General features: G+C 43.7%; 1 protein-coding gene across 3 annotated transcripts in view; it reads left to right on the top strand.

Annotated features, from left to right (window-relative positions):
• SFXN1 (sideroflexin 1) overlaps positions 1 to 21,657 on the top strand; it is a 62,111-nt gene extending 40,454 nt beyond the window's left edge. Inside the window, exons 3-12 of one of the 3 annotated variants that reach the window (XM_086319024.1) lie at positions 38 to 208; positions 1,120 to 1,218; positions 2,677 to 2,752; positions 3,322 to 3,407; positions 4,633 to 4,760; positions 7,876 to 7,925; positions 14,458 to 14,479; positions 15,397 to 15,446; positions 15,853 to 15,900; positions 19,258 to 21,657. In XM_086319024.1, coding sequence (XP_086175150.1) covers positions 38 to 208; positions 1,120 to 1,218; positions 2,677 to 2,752; positions 3,322 to 3,407; positions 4,633 to 4,760; positions 7,876 to 7,925; positions 14,458 to 14,479; positions 15,397 to 15,446; positions 15,853 to 15,900; positions 19,258 to 19,287 — 760 coding nt within the window. In that variant the 3' untranslated portion in view covers positions 19,288 to 21,657. Of the gene's footprint in view, positions 1 to 37; positions 209 to 1,119; positions 1,219 to 2,676; positions 2,753 to 3,321; positions 3,408 to 4,632; positions 4,761 to 7,875; positions 7,926 to 8,360; positions 9,616 to 14,457; positions 14,480 to 15,396; positions 15,447 to 15,852; positions 15,901 to 19,257 lie in introns of those variants that run through there. The other 2 variants (XM_086319023.1, XM_086319025.1) reach the window with 2 other exon arrangements.
• Positions 21,658 to 22,252: the final 595 nt, after the last annotated feature.

Here is a 22,252-nt window from a genome sequence, read left to right on the forward strand (position 1 = left end):
ATGAACAATTGCTGTGTTGCTTTTGCTGTTTTCCTAGGCAAGGAATCATTCCTTCAGGTCTCACAGAAAATGAATTATGGAGAGCAAAGTACATCTATGATTCAGCGTTTCATCCTGACACTGGTGAAAAGATGATTTTAATCGGAAGAATGTCAGCTCAAGTCCCAATGAACATGACCATCACCGGCTGCATGATGACATTTTATAGGTAACTTCCGGCAGTGTCACAACACTTTGTTTTATATTCCAGGAGCTTAAAGCACATTTTTGTACTTGAATGGTTGTATTGAAATAAATGTCATTTCATGTGGAGTTTCATTTTGTATAAAAGTTACAATCCTGGGAGGTTGTTTTACCTTTTCCTTCTGTTGAATAGAACTCTCCTTGTTGCCCAAAAAGAGGTTGAATTTCTCCCTAAATCTTAGACTCAAAAGAAAATGAGAAAGAACGTTTAGAAAGCCTCTAAGCAGAGTCTCTTTGTAATCGATTCGTATAATATAGGTATAAGTATGTATGTAGGTGTAAACACCTAGGCTTATACGTGGAATGAGGGGGGATGAGAAATACTTAGCCTGCAGATAGCTTCTTTCTGTAAGAGAAGGGACCTGACGTTAATCACAGCAATTGAGTGCCTGCTCTTTGCTGGGCTCCCTTACAAGTTTAAGACAAGATTTAACTCCATCCTCACCTTAACCCAGCGATCCCATCCCCCAGGATCTAATGCCTGATGATCTGAGGTGGAACTAATGTAATAATAATAGAAATGACGTGTGCAATAAATGTAATGAGCCTGAATCATCCCAAAACCATCCCCCACTGCAGTCCGTAGAAAAATTGCCTTCCATGAAACCGTCCCTGGTACCATAAAGGTTAGGGACCACTGCCGTAGCCCTCTTAAGCTTGTTGCTATCCGTAGTTCATGAATGAGGAAACTGAGAATCAGAGAGGATAAAACCCTGCCCAGCTCCACTGGTCCTCAGCCTCTGACGCAGAGCATCCAGTCCTGGGCCCAGCGCTCTCCCTGCTCCAGCCCGTCTCCCGTCTGGTTCCCGGCGCTCACGTCGTCAGACGGCTAGATCCCAGGCGGCGGTGGGTGTGTGACGGACCTCTCTATTTCAGGACCACTCCAGCAGTGCTCTTCTGGCAGTGGATCAACCAGTCCTTCAATGCCGTGGTCAACTACACCAACAGAAGTGGAGATGCTCCCCTCACTGTCAAGTAAGACTGGAAGCGTTAACCAGCCTCTGCATTCCTCTGGCGTTCATTTGATCCAGTGCTGATGCCCTCCTGGTGAAAAAGTATATTTGTACAGATCGTTTATATGGTTCGGAATCTTAGGGAGCCTGTATCTCAGTAGTGTGTCTTTTCCTCCCTTTCTGCCTAAACACCAGTTTCCACAGCCTGCCTTCTCAGACATCATCCGTGCTGTTGGTGGCGCTGGTAGGAAGGCAGGGCTCCCGCACCGGGAGCACATCCCCTTCACCCCCACGGATCACACAGCAGGCAGCTCGGGGCAGGCCTTGTGGGTTACACAGATAGCAGCATCAGCAGTGGGGGTCTCTGCAGAAATGCAGGGGATTTTATATCTGATTTGTCTTTAAAATAGGATGTCTCTGGAGCCTGAAAGAAAGTGAATGGATTTAAAATTTTGCCTCCTGTGAAACAATGTTCAGGCAAGCTAAAGTGATTAGTTAACCAAAACTTTGAGCCTAACTGATATAACACTTCAAAGAATTTTTGGTTTTGTTTTAACTCTTAAATTGAGTTTGATCATCTGTATTCTTCTATTATCATCCTAGGGAACAAAGAATACTGAAATCTGCAACGCAGCAGTGCTGATCACACCTTCATTTCATCCAATTCTTGAATAAAAATTTATTTAAAAATAATAGAGAACTGCTTGGGCTTACTTGTATTTAGAGGATAAGATTTTTAGTATTTTTATACAGTAAGATGTCATTTTAAGAATGGCTGCACTGCATTTTTACTTTCAGTATATATAGCGATATTTTGAGAAGTATTTTTTATATAAGTCCATATGCTACAAACATTTAAGTTAATATGAATTTCCCCACATCTGTAGCTTCCTGCCCAGTCACAGCTTCCTTTCTTCCCCTCCCCGAGACATACATATTCTCCATGTCTACTTGTTTGGCGTGGTATTTAGGTTATATGTGAAGAATGCCATTTTTATATGGGTCTGCTTCCTTTTTGTATGAGTAGCTCTGCTGGCAGAGCTGAATATATCATTGATGAATCTTTTTTAAAATGTATTTTATTGAAGTATGGTTGATTTACAGTGTTGTTAGTTTCTACTATGCAACAAAGTGATTCAGTTAAAATGCACACTCTTTTTCACATTCGCTTCCACTGTAGTCTGTCACAGGGTGTCGACTGGAGTTCCCTGTGCTGTTCAGGAGGACATTGCTGTTTATCCATTCTATATACAGCGGTTTGCATCCGCTAAACCCAGCCCCCCACTGTGTTGCTCCCTCCCGTCTTCCGGCCTGGCAGCCACGAGGCTCTTCTCCTGAGCATGTTCCTGTCTCTTCAATGAGTTCATTTGTGTTATATTTTATGGAATCTCTATTCTTAATCTTCTTCATTTCTTCCCAAAATGTCAGACTTGAGTTTTCTGACATACACTCATTGTTTTTGTACCATTTTCCTTTTCAGTGAACTGGGAACAGCTTACGTTTCTGCAACAACAGGTGCTGTAGCAACAGCTCTAGGACTCAACGCATTAACCAAGGTATTCAGATTATTGTCTCCGTAGTAAAGCGTCTTAATTTGTTCTCACCTACCTGGCTCGAAGTCTGTCTGTTATTTCTCAAAATAGTTCAAGTCTGATGAATACTGTAGTCATCATTTTCAACTGTATTTTGTTTTTTTAAAAAGATTATATCATCACTAATAACATTTGCCAAGACACTAGTTTGTACCTGACACTGTGTATTAAGCGCTAAATGCTTCCCTACCACCCACACGGCCCATCAAGGCTGGGCGCTGGGCAGGGTGCCTTGGGGCACACCTCTGAAGAGTGGAGGAGTCAGCATCTAAACCCAAGACTTTGGGACTTCAAAACCCCTGCTCCATCATCCACATGCAGCCATCAAAATACGGATGTCCACCTGGTCCTAGGATGCCCAGGCTGGCAATATAAAAATAACCTCTAGGAAACAAGTTTTGAGCACACTTTTGGCCTGCGTTTCTATACAAGTAGGACTCTGTGTTGGTAGTGGTTTTTGAGAAGAAATAAGTATTTGCATTCAGTACTGTAGAAAAAATAAGATCTTGCTTTTGGAATTATCTTTTCTGCAGCATGTCTCTCCGCTCATAGGACGTTTTGTTCCCTTCGCTGCGGTAGCTGCGGCTAATTGCATTAATATTCCGTTAATGAGACAAAGGTAAGGTTAACATGCCCTCCTAGAGAGGACTTTTGCTTGACAGTAGGATCTCTTCTAATAAATTGCTTTGTTGAAACTTTAACAACTTTTGTTTTAATATTTGCAGATGAAATTATGTGAGATTTGCTTTCATATAATCTGGTAACAGGGTGAGGATGGGTCCATTGATGAAACAGGGTCAGCTCTGAGTTGCTGATTATTAAAGTGGACTGATGAGCATATGGGATTTGGACTAGTCTTTCTACTTCTGTATGATACAAAGTTTAAAAAAATAGATCTCAGACTTATGTCTGTGCCTGGAAAGCTTATTCTATAAAATAGGTTCTTCCCCCACCCAGATTTTCTTTTAGGGTTTAAGATAAGATTAATCTATATCTTTGGAAGTATTTTCTAGTACTGGCAAAAATTAAAGGAGAAGGAAGAATGAAAAAAAAAAAAAGCATTTTGGAGTGGATAACGAAAAACAGGGTAACAGAGGAGCGATAAATATAGCACTAGTGACCGTAGTTAAATATTCAGTAGTGCCTCTTCTTGTGGCTGCTCTGTCAGTATCGTTAGCTTACTTAATGATGCTGTGAGTTGTATCTCTCTATTTTCCTTTTTTTAGAAATTCAGGCAAGGCTTCATTGTTAGGGCATATTCTGGAGAAAAGACATAAAGAGACCAAAAAAGGCAGCTCCCACTTTTGAAGAGCCTGGAGCAAAAGCAGGGGGCTGGGGCAGGCCCCTGCGCACGCAACCTAAGGACTGGGCAAAATGCCTCAGCCGCCGTCCTGCAGGACCCCTGGACACACCCCTGCCCTCACCACTATAAGGAACAAGCTGGCCCCCAACCGAGGGAGCAAGCAAGCCCCCAGCCAGCCAGCAAGCTAGAAAAGGAAGCTGTTACTTGTTTTCGCTCTCCACTGCTGCAGCAGGAGCCCCAGTTAAGCCTTGCCTGAATTTCTTTAAGTTACCCTTTTCATCCTTTGAGTTCTATTGTTATTCAAAATGCTACCTTTTTTTTCTTTTTTACAAAGTTTGCTAGTGTTGTTTCCTTTTTGTGTCTATCCCACAAGGATTAAGCTTGTTCATGGCATTTAAAAATAAGGCTTATTAGGGCCAAAAATGACCCTGGAGTGCATTTTTGGATTAAGTAGGGACTTGATCTTTCACAGCCTAAGTACTGTTTCCAGCTGTTCCATGAACCGTCTGTGTATGAACTTTGCATGTGTCTTGCTCTCCAGGGAACTCAAAGTTGGCATTCCTGTCACAGATGAGAACGGGAACCGCCTGGGCGAGTCGGCAAACGCTGCCAAACAAGCCATCACGCAAGTGGTTGTCTCCAGGATCCTGATGGCAGCCCCTGGCATGGGTGAGGAGAACCTTGGCATCTGTTCATGTACTTGGCAGGTCTCGCTTGAACAAGCGTTGGTGTGCCAGTGAGCACCAACCATGAAGGATCCCTCCCTGAGGCGGCCTCTGGTGGTGGAGGCAGAAAACTGACCAAATAAGTCAGATATGTAATCTGTGGGATGGTTATAAGGGCTCAGGGGATACAGAGTGTGGGGATCTTGGAGTAGACGTTTTATCAAACACAAGTCCGTGTGTGCAGTGAGGCCAAACGACAGAGTTTGGAGAAGAGGAAGATCTATTGCAGGGCTGTGCAAGGGCAACGTGGCTCATGCCCCCCCAAAAAACCCCAAAGCATTTAAAAACAAAGCATTCTTAAAGGCCACACGATGGGGAGGGGGTGCCGCGGGGTGATTGGCTCATGCACAGTTCTCTGATTGGTTGATGGTAAGGTAACAAGGAGCTTAACAGCACAAGTCCTTGGGCACCGGACAGTCTGGGGCTATGTGCTCATGATCGTCCTGAGATACTGTTATCTGGGTGCTTCAGAGAGGAGCTGCAGCAGAGGATGTGGGGGATGGGGTCTGTCCCAGGAAGACCCCAGAGGTCCTGCTTGGTGACAGGAGTAGATGGGGCAGATAAGGGGGAGAGTGGTTCCAGGGATGCATCTTCTGGGGCAGATGGAACAGCAAGAGATGGCTGAGGAATGCCTGGTGGCTTGGAAGCATCACAGGGCTGCGTGGGGAGAAAGAAAAGGGCAGGAACAGTAGACAGGGGAGCCGGGCTGACGTGGGCAGAGCGTGGATGGCTCTGCAGGCATTTGGAGCCCTGGCTTTAGTCCAAGGGGTGGGAGGCCATGCAGGGTTTTGAGCAGGGCAGTAGTAATAATAACCCAATTCGGGCTTTAACTGCATGACTCTGGGTGCCATGTTGAGAGTCAGCTGAAGAGGAACCAAGACTGGTGATAGGAGACGGGTCAGGATGGTGGTGGACCAGGGCAGTTCACAGTACGGGTGGTGAGGATCGGAAGAGAAAGAATTGGGTCTTAGTCAATCTTGACAAGAAACTTCTAACAGTTCGTGAATAAGAATAACTTATACTGAGGATTTATTTGTATCAATTGGAAACCATTGGAACACAAACCAAGTTGGGTTAATTCCAACAACTGTGAATAAGATGGCTGCCAGTATGGACTCAGTTTTGTCCGTTAGACTTGGACTCAGCATGATGAAATGCAGAGAATCTCTGTTGTAACTTAGCTCCTCTGAGAATCTCTCATCTACTCCTAAAGCTTCTTCAGCTACACTCAGACCAGGACTCTTAAGAAGGTTCTCAGAAACCAGAGGGCCCGAGAGTACGGTACTCTTTAAAGAAAAAAGGAAACAGAAATGAGTATCTTCGATTTCCTTGTCTAAATTGAGTGCAAACAGCCCTTGGCTATTTACTAAGCTCTCAAAGAAGCACACTTACTTGAGTGCTGTTAGGGTTTCCCAGTGATGTGTTTTTGATTGTTGTCTTTGAATTCCTTTTGTCACTGAGAACGCTCATCAGCATTCCTCACAAGTAGGAGTGAGCAAACAAGTTAAAGAAAGAAAACTTTCTTCCTTTCCAACTACTGGCACTCCAGCTAATTGGTTATCTGATTAAAAAGCAGAGACGTTACTTTGCGGACAAAGGTCCATCTAGTCAAAGCTATGGTTTTTCCAGTAGTCATTTATCGATTTGAGAGTTGGACCATAAAGAAAGCTGAGCACTAAAGAATTGATGCTTTTGAACTGTGATGTGGAAAAGACTCTTCAGAGTCCCTTGGACAGCAAGGAGATCCAACCAGTCCATCCTAAAGGAAATCAGTCCCGAATATTCATTGGAAGAACTGATGCTGAAGCTGAAACTCCAATACTTTGGTCATCTGATGTGAAGAGCTGACTCATTGGAAAAGACTCTGATTCTGGGAAAGATTGAGGGCAGGAGGAGAAGGGGACGACAGAGGATGAGATGGTTGGATGGCATCACTGAGTCAATGGACATGAGTTTGAGCAAGCTCCGAGATAGAGTGAAATACAGGGAAACCTGGTGTGCTGCAGTCCATGGGGTCGTAGAGTTGGACACGACTGAAAGACTGAACTGAACTGAACTGATTAACCACCGTTAAGTGATTTAACAAAGACATCCTCGTGCGACAGCAGTGTGCATGCACTGTAGGGGTGGGTGAACTGAGGAAACCACAGTCATGAAATGCAGGCCGAGAGTCCCCTGAGTCAGGGACCAGCACGTTGTCACTGACCTGCAAGGAGCTGGGGAGGCTGCCCTGGTACGCCTGCTGAGCCCAGGTCTCCAGATTTTATGAGACCAAGCTGGCCACTGCAGCTTCTACCCTGGGTAGGCTTTTGGTTTTGCTCTCTCCCATTTTGAAATACAAGGCTCCTCTTTGGAGTTCAGGCATCCCAACAGCTTTGTTTCCAGTGGCTTGGTTATCTGAAACAGTAGTCCTGGGAGAAGAGACAGTCTTCCTATCCCAGCAACATCTCTAAAGGTGATTGACATATTGGAATAGCTGTGACAGTTTAGTCTGATGGATAGTTGAGCCTGAATCATGAGTAAATGAACTGTGCTCTCTGATGGTTACGTGCATCATTGCAGCTTATCGTCCGGGCTAGTTTGGTACAGTTATCCCATTATATAGATGAGGAAAGCAGAAAACCAAGGCTCAGAGCAGGGAGGTAACGTTTTCTGGATCACCCAGCTAACAAGTGGTCTGTGTGACTCAAGGCAGGAATTTTTATACTGTACTCCACAGGGATGGACACCCGGGGAAGCCTGCATTTGTATCATTGGTACAGAAGGGGAAAGTTCCTGATGCTTGCATTGTTGCATATTTAATGTTAAAGTTCTCATCAAAATCATAAAATTTTCTAGCGGGCATAGAGCATTGTGTTATTTTTCAAAACTTTAACAAATAGAAACAGTGGGAGTTTTTTTAATGCTAAGATATTTTAAAGAATATTGCAATGGCTTTTACTCTGCCAGTGTGAAACTCGTCTGCAAGTAATATAAGCCTCGTGAAATTGTTGAGAAAAAAAAAGTGAGCTGAAAATAGACATTATCCAAGATTTAAGCGGGTCTATCTTTACTTCCAGCCATCCCTCCATTTATCATGAATACTCTGGAAAAGAAAGCCTTTCTCAAGGTAAGTCCCAGTTCTGTTTATCCTTGTCTCAATCCTTACAATTTGTCTTCAGACTTCAAGCTATACAGACTGTTTCCCACGTGGATAGGGAGTAAAGAATTTGAAGGCCAGTGGCAATTGGACACTTGATGAAATATTTTATTTCTAATGAGAAATATTTGAAAAAGCTCTCATAAGTCTCTCATTTGTTGACTGCTGCCCACTCCTCTTGAGCGGCCATAACCCAAGTACAGGCTTATCTTAGTTATCAGTCAGATCCCTAGCTAAGTAATAATGAAGGGAGAGTATGAATTTGGAATAATTTGTTTGTAAGTCTGTGTACATACTATCTGAAAGGAAAGAATAATTGGGAGTAGCAGCTTCACAGAATACTGAATTAGTGCCTAGATGGATTTTTCTGTGGTAATCATCTCTAATAATCCATTAATCTATCAGCCGCCTCCCCTCAGGGTCTGAAGATATTCCAGGATGAAACTGTAACTGAGAAACCTCCTTGCATTGTCTGCATTCTTGTGGTTTCCAGGATTCAAAAGCAGTTGTATGTATGCTTCACCTTAGCTTTCCAGTTTCCTGTAACAGGTAGGGAAGAGACGGATGGGGTAGCTCCTCTGGTTCCTGCTGTGCTTGGAATCTGACACCGTTGCTCCTTCGGGAGGAAGGGCTCCAGCTCCTGGCTGGGGGAGCAGGCGTGTTGTAAACACTGCAGCTGTCTCAGGGTGAACCGTCACAGTGAGGGAACACTACCAGACTTTGAAAGAAGGACATGGTTCATAGGCCTGATGCTTTCTGAATGATTTCTGTGATTAGGAAAATTCTAAATGTCCGACAGGTTCATTAACCTGTATTCACCCTATGGGCTCCAGAGGGGAAAATTAAGGCCAACATCAAATACTTTCAATACAATTACATTCTCAGACGATAAGCCAAGAAAGTATGCTTTGAAAAGTCAATAGTATTGAGTGCCTCATTTGACTGGCATGTTGGATGTACCAATCACGTGTGAGAGTCAAAAAGAGGGCCCTCTCCTCCGCAGCCCGCTCATTCTCTCCTGGGAGCTTCGGGTACATGAGCAAATTATATTCTCGGAGCTTCTTCCTCTAGCAGTCTCGCACGTCGATGTGAATAGTGGGATGGGGTGTTGCAGTGTCTCTGTAGTGATCGAGCTGTTCTCCTCCGAGCATCCCGGGCGGTCCACAGACCCCTGGACCACCCCCAGGAGGCAGCATTCTCACATGCCTGCTGAGTCTCTATCCATCTGGTGGATTTCTACAGTCTTAAGTGTAAGATTAAACAAAAATATAAAACAGTTTCATTGATTTAACCAGTAAAGCTATTAGTGAAGACCAAAATGTAAAGGTGACCTCATTTGACATCTTACCTACTTTGATAAGCTCTTACTTGAGGATTCATGAAAAGGCTTTGCTGAAGTCTCTTTCCTCTGCAGAATTTAGAAACGATGAATTCTTTAAAGCTGCTCAGGGATTAGTGTGTGTGCTGGAACAGGGACTAGATCTTGAAGCTACCATATTATGTAAACAGATGAACTCTTTAAAGCTGCCAAGGAATTGGTGTATGTACTAGAACGCTGACTAGATCTGGAAACTACTAAATTATGTAAACATCTAAAACTCACCAACTTTGATGTCTCATTTATTTTCGGATAATCTAAATAAAAAAAAATTTGATGTTCCTTTCTCTATCTATCCCTGCTTTCCTTATGGGAAGTGGTTTAGGCTCTGAAGGAGAGAACCTGTCAAATGAACTTAGAGAGGGGCCATCAGCCTTATCCTCCAGGATGCTGGGAGGAAGTGGAACATCCAGTGGCTCCTTGACTTTACAGATATGGAATTGATTCACTGTGTTCTTCACTGCTAGCTCTTGATCTGATAAGACATTAGGATTATAGTCCTTCTGCAAGGGCATACGTTGACCCAGGCAACCTTTGGATTTTCCTGATTGTTAATTTCTTAAGGTATTGGCATGCCAACTTCAGGGGCAACAGAGAATAAAAAAAAAATAATAATAAATCCAACCTCCCCCTCCTGCAGACTTTAAGCAAAATCAGACTTTTAAAGCAAGATCAGATTTCCGAGTGGATACAAGGCTTGGAGACAGTCACCTCATCCTGTTGTCTGACATAAAAGTAAACTTCTGCAGGAAAGGAATACTAAGTGTGAGTCATTCCACCAATAGTATATGATTGTCGTGAATCAGCACCTGTGAATGCAGTGGGGAGACCACCTTCAGTGGCAGTATCCCCACCATCAAAGCTTTCCCAGTCCTTTCTCTCGGCCTCCCCAACACCACCCAGCACCCAGTTAGCAGAGGGGTGTCAGCAGCCCAACTCCGCAGCGAGGCTCCAAATCTGGCCATTTGCCACTGCTGCTGGGACATTACTCCCTGGGCGTCTCACTCCTGGCTGTGGGTATTGAGCACACGTGGGTGCTAATGTGGGCCTGGGATTCCAGAAATTCTCTGAGAGAGTCTGCATGCAGACCTACGTTCATGCTGAAGTTAGGTCACCAGAGAAAGCAGTGATGTGAACTTGGCCTTTTCTTCTGCTAACTGTCATGGCCTTGAACTCCTGGGGTCTCGGTGTCATTGGGAAAGTTGCTGCCGTTACTCTAATATCTCAGCAACAGACACTGGCCAGGAGACAGAGTTGGGCATATTGCATCATTTTCCTGCTGGGACAGACAGAAACTGCTTCAGATACAGCCTGGTGTTTTCTTCCATGAAGCAACCAGCAAATTGTTGCTGGTTAACCAGTTAGCCACTACTTCCACATGGCCCTAGGGTTTTTCACACGAAAAATGAGTAACTATTGTGTTTTCATCCCTTGTCCTTCCTCCCTGGTTTGTGGTTTTCGGCTTTGCTTGGAACTGCACCCTTCAACAATAATTTGGAGGTGTGCCACCTTGCTTCCCCTCTGCTTGCCCCACTTCCCCCCTGAAGGGCCTCACACAGGGCCAGAGGAGGCTGCTGGCATCAGAAGCCAGGTGGCAGGGCGGGGAGGCGGTCAGAGCAGCTCATGGATCCGTCCAAGGGCCTCACTAGCTGTCAAGGGTCTGGCTGCTGCTAAACTGATTCAGACCTCCTTGGAGGATGATGTTTTGAAAAAGCTATGGTTAAATGTTGAGCTCCTCAGACGTACATCCCACCCCTACATTCAGGGTTGTTGTTACATCAGAATATTGCATTTTTGCCCACGTGGCAAGGACTGTAGGACTTCACCGATAGTATGGCCATTGTGGAAGCGGAGGTGGAGGCAGCTTATATTTGTATCCATACATTTCCATCTGCAAAGCACGTTCACACACTATTTTGAAAGGGAGGCTTTTCTGAGCCCTGTTTACAAAGGCCCAGAGATCATTTCTTCAGCTGTGCATCAGGTCTGTGTGGGCGGCCACGTCTGCCTGGGTCAGTCGGCCCTCTGTTCCCACAGCTCCAGCAGCCAGATGTGCCTCCCTGCAAGGATGTGCTTCTCGGGGCTTTCACCTTGGATGTGACCAAACTGCTCTGCAAACATGAAAGGAATTGAATGTTCTTGGCTTTTTTAACCCGTGAGCTTGGGGAGCATTCGGCATGACTCATCCTTCCCCCCACGCCCTGTCTTTTTCCAAACGGAGTGCTAGCAAAAAGCATCAGCTGTGGGCAGGTGACTCACTGAAATCTTTGCAGTAAACCAGAAGTTCACTGCTTAAAAGCTGGTGCTTCACCCAACAGTGTTCTTGAAGAATCGCTCCTGTGGCCTCTTTACCTGGCTGGCACTTTTCATTGAGAACAAAGTTGACATGAATTGGGTCAGATAAGAGCTCCTCATTCCTGAAGTTCTTGTTCATTTATATTTTCTTTAAGAAAGGTGGACGGCTCTGTCTACTCAGTAGACTTTAAGGATTGTCTGCTGATGGAGTGTGACGACAGCATTTATTTGTTCACTCGTTTGATGCAGCAGCCCTTTGGTGAACGCCTACTGCACGCCAAGCAGTGTGCTGGGTGCCATTATCTTAGAAATAGGGCTTGGGCCGTGCTCTCAGAACCACATGGGGTGGTGGCAGGGAGGGCACAGGACATGGTCCAGTGCATGGTGAGTAAGAGTGTGGGGCATGGTGGGAGCATAGGGGAGTTCTCCCCCAGCTGCCGCAGGTGAGCGGAGACCCCTGAAGATGGCTGGCCGGGGGCACAGGCACTGCAGAAGCACAGAAAGGGCACAGAGGTGGGAGGCCTGTGTATGGTCAGGTTGCCTGGGATGTGGGCCATGTGTAGGGAATTGGTGGCATACACACATACACATATCAACTCCCAGTGGTTCATAGAATCTAAGTGTAAAAGTCTACAATTGTCACGCTTCTAGGAGAAAATAGAACATCTTTGAGATCTGGAGTTAAGCAAAGATTTCTTAGACTTAACACCAAAAGCACAGTCCATAAAAGAAAAAAATGGACAAATTGGGCTTCCTCAAAATGTTAAAATTCTGTGTTTTGAACACTATAAAGAGAATGAAAAGACAGGGAACAGACTGGAGAAAATTTATGCAAAGTATGTGTCTGATAAAAGACTTGTATCCAAAAGATACACTTATTCAGGAAAACAACTCAGTGTTTTTTTTAAAGGGCGAAAGGTTTGAACAGATATTTCACCAAGTATACATAGAAATCAAATAATATCACATATAAAGATGCTCAGTATCTTTAGTCATTGGGGAAATTCAGTTTAAAAACCACATTAGCTACCTTTAAACACCTATTGGAATGGCTACAATTGACAAGACTGACCATAATAAGCGTTGGGCCATAGTAAGGATGTAGCTAGCGGACCTGAAACTCTCATTCCCTACCGGTAGGAATGGAAAAGGAGCCAAAGACTTTGTTGTTCTTGTTGTTCATTCTCTAAGTTACGTCCAACCCTTCGCAGCTCCAGGGATTGCAGCACACCAAGCTTCCCTATCCTTCACTCTCTCCTGGAGCTTGCTCAAACTCATGTCCATTGAGTCAGTGATGCCATCCAAGCATCTCATCCTCTGCCATCCTCTTCTCCTCCTGCTCTCAATCTTTCCCAGCATCAGAGTCTTTTCCAGTGAGTCGGCTCTTCTCATCAGGTGGCCAAATTATTGGAACTTCAGCTTCAGCATCAGTCCAATGAATATTCAAGGTTGATTTCTGATAAGATTGACTGGTTTGATCTCCTTGGAATCCAAGGGACTCTGAAGACTCTTTGGAGAATAGTTTGGCAGTTTAAGTTAAACATATCCTTACCCTGCAATCCAGCCATTACACTCCTAAGTATTTACCTAGAAGAAATGAAAATGTATGTCCATAAAAGGCAGGTATTTAAAGCAGCTTTATATGCAATAGCCCCAAACTGGAAACAGTCCAAATGTTCATAAACAGGAAAATGGATTATCAAATTCCATTCACACAATGGAGTACCTAACCCAGCAATAAAAAGCCCCGAACCACGCATATATACAACAGCATGAGTAAATCTCAAAATAATTATACAAAAGAATAGATACTGTATATAAAATCCTAGAAATCATAAACTAGTATATAATGACAGAAAGTAGATCAGAGGTGGCCAGGGAATGGGTATAGTAGGGTTTAGGAAAGATGGTGGAACGGCCAAGGGCACAAGAAACAAAACAAGGATGATAACTACTAATATTTAATGACCTTGATTGTGACAATGGCCTCACAGCTGAATACTTGTGTCAAGACTTCTGCATGGTGAGTATGTGCAATTTGTATTTCATATACAGTATGAAGTAAAGAGTAAAGATCATTGGAAACAGAAAGAATTTACTCATACTAACTTTTTGAGCTTTTACTTCATTAGATATGTATCTTTTTAAACTTGTGATTACTGTCTGTAATTCATTTAAAATATCCTGTTTCCACAATTCTATGCTATGTCTCTCCCTCAAGTTCTGTGATTATTTAGGGGAAAACCCAAACATCCTCAGCTCACTTTTAAAATCTCAGACCAAGTTCTGTTTGAAGTAGGGGTGAATGAGGCGGGAGGGGGTGCTGGAAAGGAGTTGGGAGCAGAGATGACATACAGGTTGAGCTTCATGAGAGAGATCAGAATTGTCCGGAATCCTTGCGGTTACTGAGAACCCTTCCAACAAAACCCTCTGCACGAGCCTCCATCAGCCTTTGGTTTGTGCACACCCATTGTTGAGATTACACACGCCTATTCAAGAGTCCACTTGAGAAGAAGAGGCTGCTCTCATGGGCTCTTGTGGGTCAATCTTCCAGCAAGATGTTATTCAGTTCTTAGCTTGCCTTCCCATCATCAAGTCTGTGCTCCCAGACTGATGATACATGACTGGGAAAGAAGGAAGACGATTTACCATCTCCTTATGAAAATCATGCAGCATCATTCGGAGCCAGCTGCCCCTGATGCAGTATTTCCTTCTCCTGCCATCCCTTGAGGGGCGGGGCCCATCTACGCGAGCTCTGTGGGCCTGTCTCTGCTTGCTGACATCTCTCCCTTTCTCTCCCTTAACCCACGGGATGTACCTTTTCGCCAGAGGAGCCTTCTCAGAGACCAGGGTACGCCTCTCACACAAGCCCCCTTGGGATCCTGATCTTTTAATTAACCACTTGTGTTGACTCTGGCTGATTTCATTACAACTAGTTGGCAACTTGGTGGCAGCTCTTTCAGTGGCCTTACTTACATAATCTATATATCTCGTTGCTCTTTATATTGCATATTATGCGCTTATAAAAATTCCCTTTTGAAAGCTAAAAATCTAATAGCACATACCCTCCAAAAGACCAACCAACTCATTCATTTCCATTAACGAAAAAGTGGCAGTCAAGAATTTGTTATGCTAGCAATTATTCTAACCATACTGACAGCAACTAAAACCAAGGCAGGAGAGGTGCAGGGTTGGGGGCAGGAGCAGGGCAGCGACGCCTTTGGGTTTCTGAACATTCCAGGCACAGCGCTAGGTGCTTGATAAATGTTATCTGGCGTATCTTCGTGCACATGTTTTTAGGAACCTGTTGGGATCTACATTCTGCAGAAAAGGAACCAGAGCTTGGGCTGGGTGGACTCTGCCTCCCTTTGCCCACAGTGGGGGTGAACTGGAAGGACAGAGATTTGAATACAGGTTTGTTAGTTTTCTGGCTTTGGAACCACACTCCTCCCCAGCCAGGAGACAAATGATAGTCAAGCGATAACACTTTCTCTAGTTCCCATTTACGAGCAGGCATCTCTCTGATTCTAAGTGCAAGGGAGGAATATGAGAAGCCGCCTGACCCTTGCATGTGCATTGTGGCCAGATCTCCGAGGGCTGCAGGAAGTCAGGACTAACGAGCCGTTGCAGTGATACCCCCACACCTCGCTAATCGCATCCCAGCTGCATCTTGTAACGTGGCCATGCTCCTTCCAATTAACCAGCAGAGAAAACTGTCTCTGAGAGCCTGTATAAAAAGTATTCAAAATAGTTTATTTCTTTACCCAGAGGTTCCCATGGATGAGTGCACCTGTTCAAGTTGGAATAGTTGGCTTTTGGTGAGTAGAATTACTTCAGTGTCATTCTTTCCTTTTTTAAGATTAATATACAGCATATGAAAGTGAGGGCTAATATGGGACATGCATTTTGAAAAATGAGACCATCTCAGAACATCTGGTCCCAGTCATTAGCTAGAAAGAAACTGCCTTTAGAGAAACCTGCAACATTTGGAGCTACTTGTGTGATTCTTTTTAAAACTCCTTTTATCTGTTTGATTTTTTCCCTTTTTAAAATTATTTTGGCAGCCCTTAGTAGTAAAATTACACAAACAGGACATATTTTTGAGTTGGCAGTATAATACCAAAAAGAAAGAAAGGGGATTGTTATCAAAGTAGAATAGAAAAAGTCTGAAAAGTAGACCATTTTTAAAAGTGCTCTGATGTGTCTTTTTCATTTTTCTTTAAGCTTGGTGTTTGCTACGCCTCTGTGCTGTGCTCTGTTTCCGCAGAAAAGGTATGTATTTGTTACTCTTCAGAATGATCATGCGTTTTAACCTAAAAACAAGTTGCAGACACAGGTTCATTTCACTAGGAGGAAAGTTGAGTCTCAAAAAGATAAGGAAGCAGAGTCTCTAAAAGGAAGAGAGAGGCAGAAATTAAATGCACATCTATTTAATATCAAAACTCTCTTTGCCCAGCTCTTCGCTACTTGCTATGATTACATTTGAAAATGCTTTATTCTTGTGTAAGACCCAGGTTAACTCTGGTGCCAGTTTGCTCTTGTAAAAGTTTAAATATGATCCACTGATGTCCTGTCCATTGGCAAAGGCATCTATAAGGCAGAAATATTAGAATTTAAGTTCCAGCCCCAGGGAGAGCAACTGTATGTACTTAACTTTGGTTGGTATATTGGCTTTCCTTCTTCCTACTTGAGTTTTTTTTCCTTTTTTCCTTAAAAGCCTTATTGTGCATATATCTTTCATCACAAGTTGCCCTTGAATCCTGCCTTTGATGTAAGAACAGGATTAACCGGCATTAAATAGGCATAGATCTGAGGCTTCAGCCTTTTTCTGTCTAATGCCCAGGTGCAGAGGGGCAGTGCTGTGCTTCGTTGCTGGGATTCTGCTTCCAGTCCTGCCTTTGTCTTGTCCTTCATGGGCCGACAGGCCCCGCACAGATGGCCTTTAACACCCGAGGCTTTCCAGTGGCTTTGGGACGCGGCAGTCTCTTCTAGAACTGACTTCATCAGGTCCCCCATCTGATGAGACATCCGTCTTTTATCTGGTCTTTTGCTTGTCTCTGACCCCCACTGTTGTTAGCTGGGGACTTAAATTTCAAGGAGAGGGAACCTTTATCACCTTGACGCCCATAGTTAAGCCCCGCTTGGAGAGGGCAGGAGCTTCAGAACCTGTTGTGAAGCCCAGTACAGATGAATTTCCTGAAGAGGAGCACTGTTTAATTGGGCGAACCCCAGAATCTCAGGGCTTCGGGTAAGGAAGGTTTGTTTCCTTAGTCTGCGGTACTGGAATATCAGTGTTCAGCACTTGGCCTTACACTCTGTGACTTAGGAGCATGGCGTTTGGGTTGAGAAGGATCTAACTTCAAATCTCAGCTGCACCTCTGGTTTCCTTATCTGTAAAATTAAGATAATACTTAACTTTCCAAGGTTTTATAAGGGTTAAAAATGCATAATGTCTGACCCAAAAATTAAGCACTAAGTCATAGCCATTATCATTGCCATTAGCAACATTATTTTAAAATTACCCAAGGTCTCCCTATATAGAAGAAAAAAAACAGCCACTGTTTTTTCTATATTCATCATTTTTCTTTTTTTGCATTATGTCTATAAATCTATATCCTATCTTTTTACCTCTTAGTTTACCACATCTCAACTATGGTGGTGGTGGTTTACTCACTAAGTCCTGTTTAAATCTTGCTACCCCATGGACTGTAGTCTGCCAGGCTCCTCTGTCCATGGAATTCGCCAGGCAACACTGGAGTGTGTTGCCATTTCCTTCTCCAGGGGATCTTCCTCACCCAGGGATCTCCATTGCAGATGGATTCTTTACTGACTGAGCCACCAGGGAAGCCCACTCAAGTAAAGAATAATTCTTAAGAAACTAATTCCTAGTGTTACCAAACCCAAGTTCAGCAGCTTGCAGCTCAGAAGCCAGTAATTCAAGACACAGGTGTCAGTAGAAAGGAAAGATGCTTTACTCAGGGAGAAGGTGAACTCATGTCCAGAGACCAACTCCAAAGATTTTGCTCAGTTGTGACACTTTTTTTTTGTTTCATGTAATACCTTTTATTTAAAAAAAACAAAAACAAAAAACAACTTTTAATTTTTGTATTGGAGTGTAGCCAGTTAACAAAGTTGAGAGTTTCAGGTGAAGAGCAAAGGGACTCAGCCATACACATAGATGTATCCATTCTCTCCCAAACTCCCCTCCCATCCAGGCTGCCACATAACGTTGAGCAGAGTTCCCTATGCTATACAGTAAGACCTTGTTGGTTATCCATTTTAAATATAGCGGAGTGTACGTGTCCATCCCAAACTCTCTTAACTATCCCTTCTCCCCATCCATCCCCCCAGCAACTGTAGGTTTTTTCTCTAAGTCTGTGAGTCTGCTCCTGTTTTTTAAGCAAATTCATTTGTATCGTTTCTTTTTAGATTCCACATATAAGGGACGTCATACGATATTTCTCCTTCTCTGTCAATCATGACAGTTTTTAAAGGAAAAAAAAGGGGAGGGGAAAGAATCTCAACGAACCACCTACTGTGTCTTCAGATGTTGTCTTGCCCGAATGATCTGCCTGCAGATTGCTTGGCAGGGGGCAGAGTAGGGGGTGGGTGTTGGGGATAGAGAGCTCGTCATTTTTTTTAACTGCTTAATTCTTCATTCTTCTTTCTATCTAGGAAAAGAACAGGTTATTCAGGACAGCATAAATCAGGAGTTAGGTTAAATTGCCTGGTGATCTCATTACTATTAAGATTAGAGGGGAACAGAAATGGGCAAATAGGAAAGGGGCAAATGAGCTTTCCATAACAGAAAGTCAACAGTTTTGCTGGCCAGTTTTTCTTCATCCTCTTATATATTAAGTATGCATTCATAATGAAAAAATAAGCTTTAATACATGGACTTCCCTGGTGGCTCAGACGGTCAAGCGTCTGTCTACAATGTGGGAGACCTGGGTTCGATCCCTGGGTCAGGAAGATCCCCTGGAGAAGGAAATGGCAATCCACTCCAGTACTATTGCCTGGAAAATCCCATAGACAGAGGAGCCTGGTAGGCTACAGTCCATGGGGTCGCAAAGAGTCGGACACGACTGAGCAACTTAAAACATTCAGGTACATTTTTTACATGCACAAAGCAAAGACTTACAGTGGTCCTTCTCAGTAGTGTGACTACAAGAGATGTTTTTTCTCATATATTTTCATATTTTCTAAAAGTTCAGAATATATATCATTATACAGTGGACAGAAGCACATTAATGCAAGTGAATTTTTAGTGCTAAAAATTCCACTGAATGCATGTGTCTTTTTCTCATGAATTGTGAACATTTATGTTATTTCCCTTAGGAAGTGTCCTGACCACAGATTACTTTCCGATACATCAGGGTCTGAGAGTGTGATTACCATACCTCCTTGCCAGCGATAAGTGGTTTTTAAAGCTTTCAGTAAGATGAGAGATCAAAAGGGATCTGATGGTCCCTTTCTTTCTTATTTAGTGATAGTTTCCTGAGACATGAAGCATTTTTCAGACAGGGCTTTTACACCAGTCGGGGTGAACGGGGGTCCTTGCTTTCCTCTCCTCAGGTTCGAATTTCCACCGTCTGTGGGATGACCCTGTCATTTTCTCCCTTCTCCCAGTTCCATGTCTGTGACAAGCTTGGAGGCTGAGCTGCAAGCCAGGATCCGAGAGACCTACCCTGAATTACGGCGTGTGTACTTTAACAAGGGGTTATAAAGCAGGTTAAGAAGCATCTTCAGAGGAGCCTGCCTGCCGCGAGCCTGGTGTACCCAAGTTGGAGAGGAATAACCTGGGCGGCTGGGTTCTCTCAGTGAAGAAACCTTTTAAAGACCCATAGAAGCCTTTAGAGTCCAGCTGCTACTTACGCCACAGCCCCTGGGGGTGGTCCAGGTGCCTCACCTGCCAGCCCCCGCCCCTTACATTTGAATCATGCTATGATTTACAGACACCCTTCCTGTAGCTTTTATAGTCACTGTTTTTTCAAAGACAATGTCCTAACTCACACCCAGAGTTTTCCAGAGCATTGCTAGGCATAGAGTTAGATGTTCAGTATATTGATTGTCAGTCAGTGAAAAGGAAATCATACTGAAATTTTATCCCACCCTTGTTTCAAATCAAGGAGAGCTGAGTAGTGAGTTGAGAAAACACAAAAGCCCTGAGGCTAAACTGTAACAACAACAAAAAAAAAGACTCGTAAATATTAAGGACAGTTTGCTTTTCTGCCCAGGTTGGGCAGGAGGCAACTGAAGTAGAAGATGAATGTTTTGGATTTGTAGGATAAAAGCTCCTTCATAAACCTCCTGAAAGTCAAAGTAATAGACAAGTGTGATGCATGGAGGCTGCTGTCAATATCTGTAAGCTTTCCTATTGCTGGTGGCTTTCTTTGATTGAATTTTAAATTTACTCTGTTTTGTATTCTTATGAAGATATTAATCTTACCTTGCACTTGTTGACTTTATATTCAGTCATTTAAATCAACTAATTAAGTAACAGAAATGCACAAATGTCAAATTTGGGGAGTATATTCAAAACCAGCACTATATGACTGGGTTGAATCTGGCTTTTTTTTTTTAGAATCAAGAGAATGGTCTCATCTACCTACATCTCTTTTCTTGTCCTATCAGATTTCTTTGGCTTTCAGAAAGCTACAGAAACGATGTGTATGTGAATCATTGACTCAATGGATTTTACTTGAATGTTTGTATATTACATTCCACCCTGTTGGAAAATAACCAGCCCAGGGACCACTGTTTACATCACCTGTCTTGGTTTCACAAGTAACATATTCAATGTAACCGAGATTATGCTGTAATTTATAGAGGTTCAGAGGCATATGGGAGGTGGTTATTTCAGTAAGTGTAGACCACTCAGTACGATGTCTAATAGAGACCTGTAAGTGGAAACACACGTAGAAACTAGTTTGGGCAGGTTTTTGCTGACGATGTGAGCAGACTGAATTTCCTTATAAAGGCAGAACGGTGCGCCTCGTGTCTGTGCTTCTCTTTTCTCTGAAACGGTGAGTGGGCCTGAGGCTGGGCTACTCTGGGCCCTCCTGTGTGCTGCCAGAACCCTCTCACGGAGGTTTTCTGTCTTAAGCCATTTGAAGCAAAAGAGCTGTCCCGTGACATTCTGACCTTGGACATCTTTTGTTGCCATTTTTGCTTCTCTTTAAAAATTGGTAAAAGCTAGAAATTTGAGCCTGAGCTCCAAGAGGTGCTTACAGGGCACTTTTAACAAGAAACTGAGGCAGCTCGAAGGGCTTCCCCAGCGGCTTAGATGGCAAAGAGTCTGCCTGCAATGCAGGAGGCTTGGGCTTGATCCCTGGGTCGGGAAGATCCCCTGGAGAAGGCAATGGCAACCCGCTCCAGTACTCTTGCCTGGAGAATCCCATGGACAGAGGAGCCTGGCGGGCTGCAGTGCATGGAGTCGCACAGAATCAGACACGACTGAGTGACTAACACTTTCACATTCAAGGCCCTGAAGCCTCCACCCCCCACCCCCCGCCCCCACTAACCTCAGAATTCTTAGCCCTGGATAACTGGCAGCTCCACGTTAGTCTTAACCTTCATTGGAAATTGAATGACTGGTTGGAAGATTGGCAAACTAACCAAACGTTTAATGCACACCAGGATGAGACTGCCAGAGCCTCATGACAGAAGGGACCATGAGCCTGGAGATGTGTCTTTTAAAGTGTTATCTGCTGATTTTTGATGCTTTTATAGAGAAATACGAACTGTAGAGTTGAATCATGGTTTATCAAAAGGAACAAAATGAACCAAGGTTGGCAGTCTTTGCTGATCTCTTAGGAATACCTTTTCTGGAGAAAAGTTCACATGAAGTGCAATAAGCTTGTAAAGGTAAATAGTTATTAATATTTTGGGTAACATAACGAATTATAAGTATGAGCTGACTGGCAGCTTTTATTTCAGTATTAGCACAGTGTCTAGCCAGTGTTGGAGTCCACGTATTATTTCATTTCAACCGGATGAAATGTTAAATAAACTCAGAATGAAAATAAACCCTCTCTTTTATTTGTATGTAAAGGACGAAGCAGTTTTTATGTTATAGTCAACGGTACCTTTCATTCAGACTTCATACTGGGTACTGCCAGTAACTCCTTATTAATCAGGTAATACATTTCTAGTTTTGGCTACCAGTTTTCCACTTTCTTGAACCCCACAGAGGCACCCAGCACCCGCCATGAGCCCCACAGTGTAAATTCCAGGAACATGCATTATGACACAGGGGGATGAGATTCTGCCTTTGGCCTTGGTGACTAACACCCTTGCACGTGATGCTGAGGTCACCTGGCTTTTGTATTGTTCGTCAGATCCTAACATGGAACTCGCGTTTGCCATAGTTCACAGAGAAAATATACATCTAACCCAGGATCTGGGGAGTGCCTTTTAACAGACGTGATAAAGAACTGAGCGTTTTACCCTCCTTGGTCACATCTCTGCACCTGTTTTACTACTGGAACTCTGTTCGTCACTTAAATCATGGAGATATATTCGAGATATAGTTTAGGAGTCAGATATAGCCAGTACAATCTCGATCGTACCTACTGTTAAAATACATGTATTCGGGCTGCTGACATTCTTTGTGACCTTCAGT

Source organism: Bos grunniens, chromosome 10, assembly GCF_055505025.1.
Source record: "Bos grunniens cultivar Pamir isolate PY7600 chromosome 10, Bosgru_T2T1.0, whole genome shotgun sequence".
Classification (NCBI taxonomy): Eukaryota; Metazoa; Chordata; class Mammalia; order Artiodactyla; family Bovidae; genus Bos; species Bos grunniens.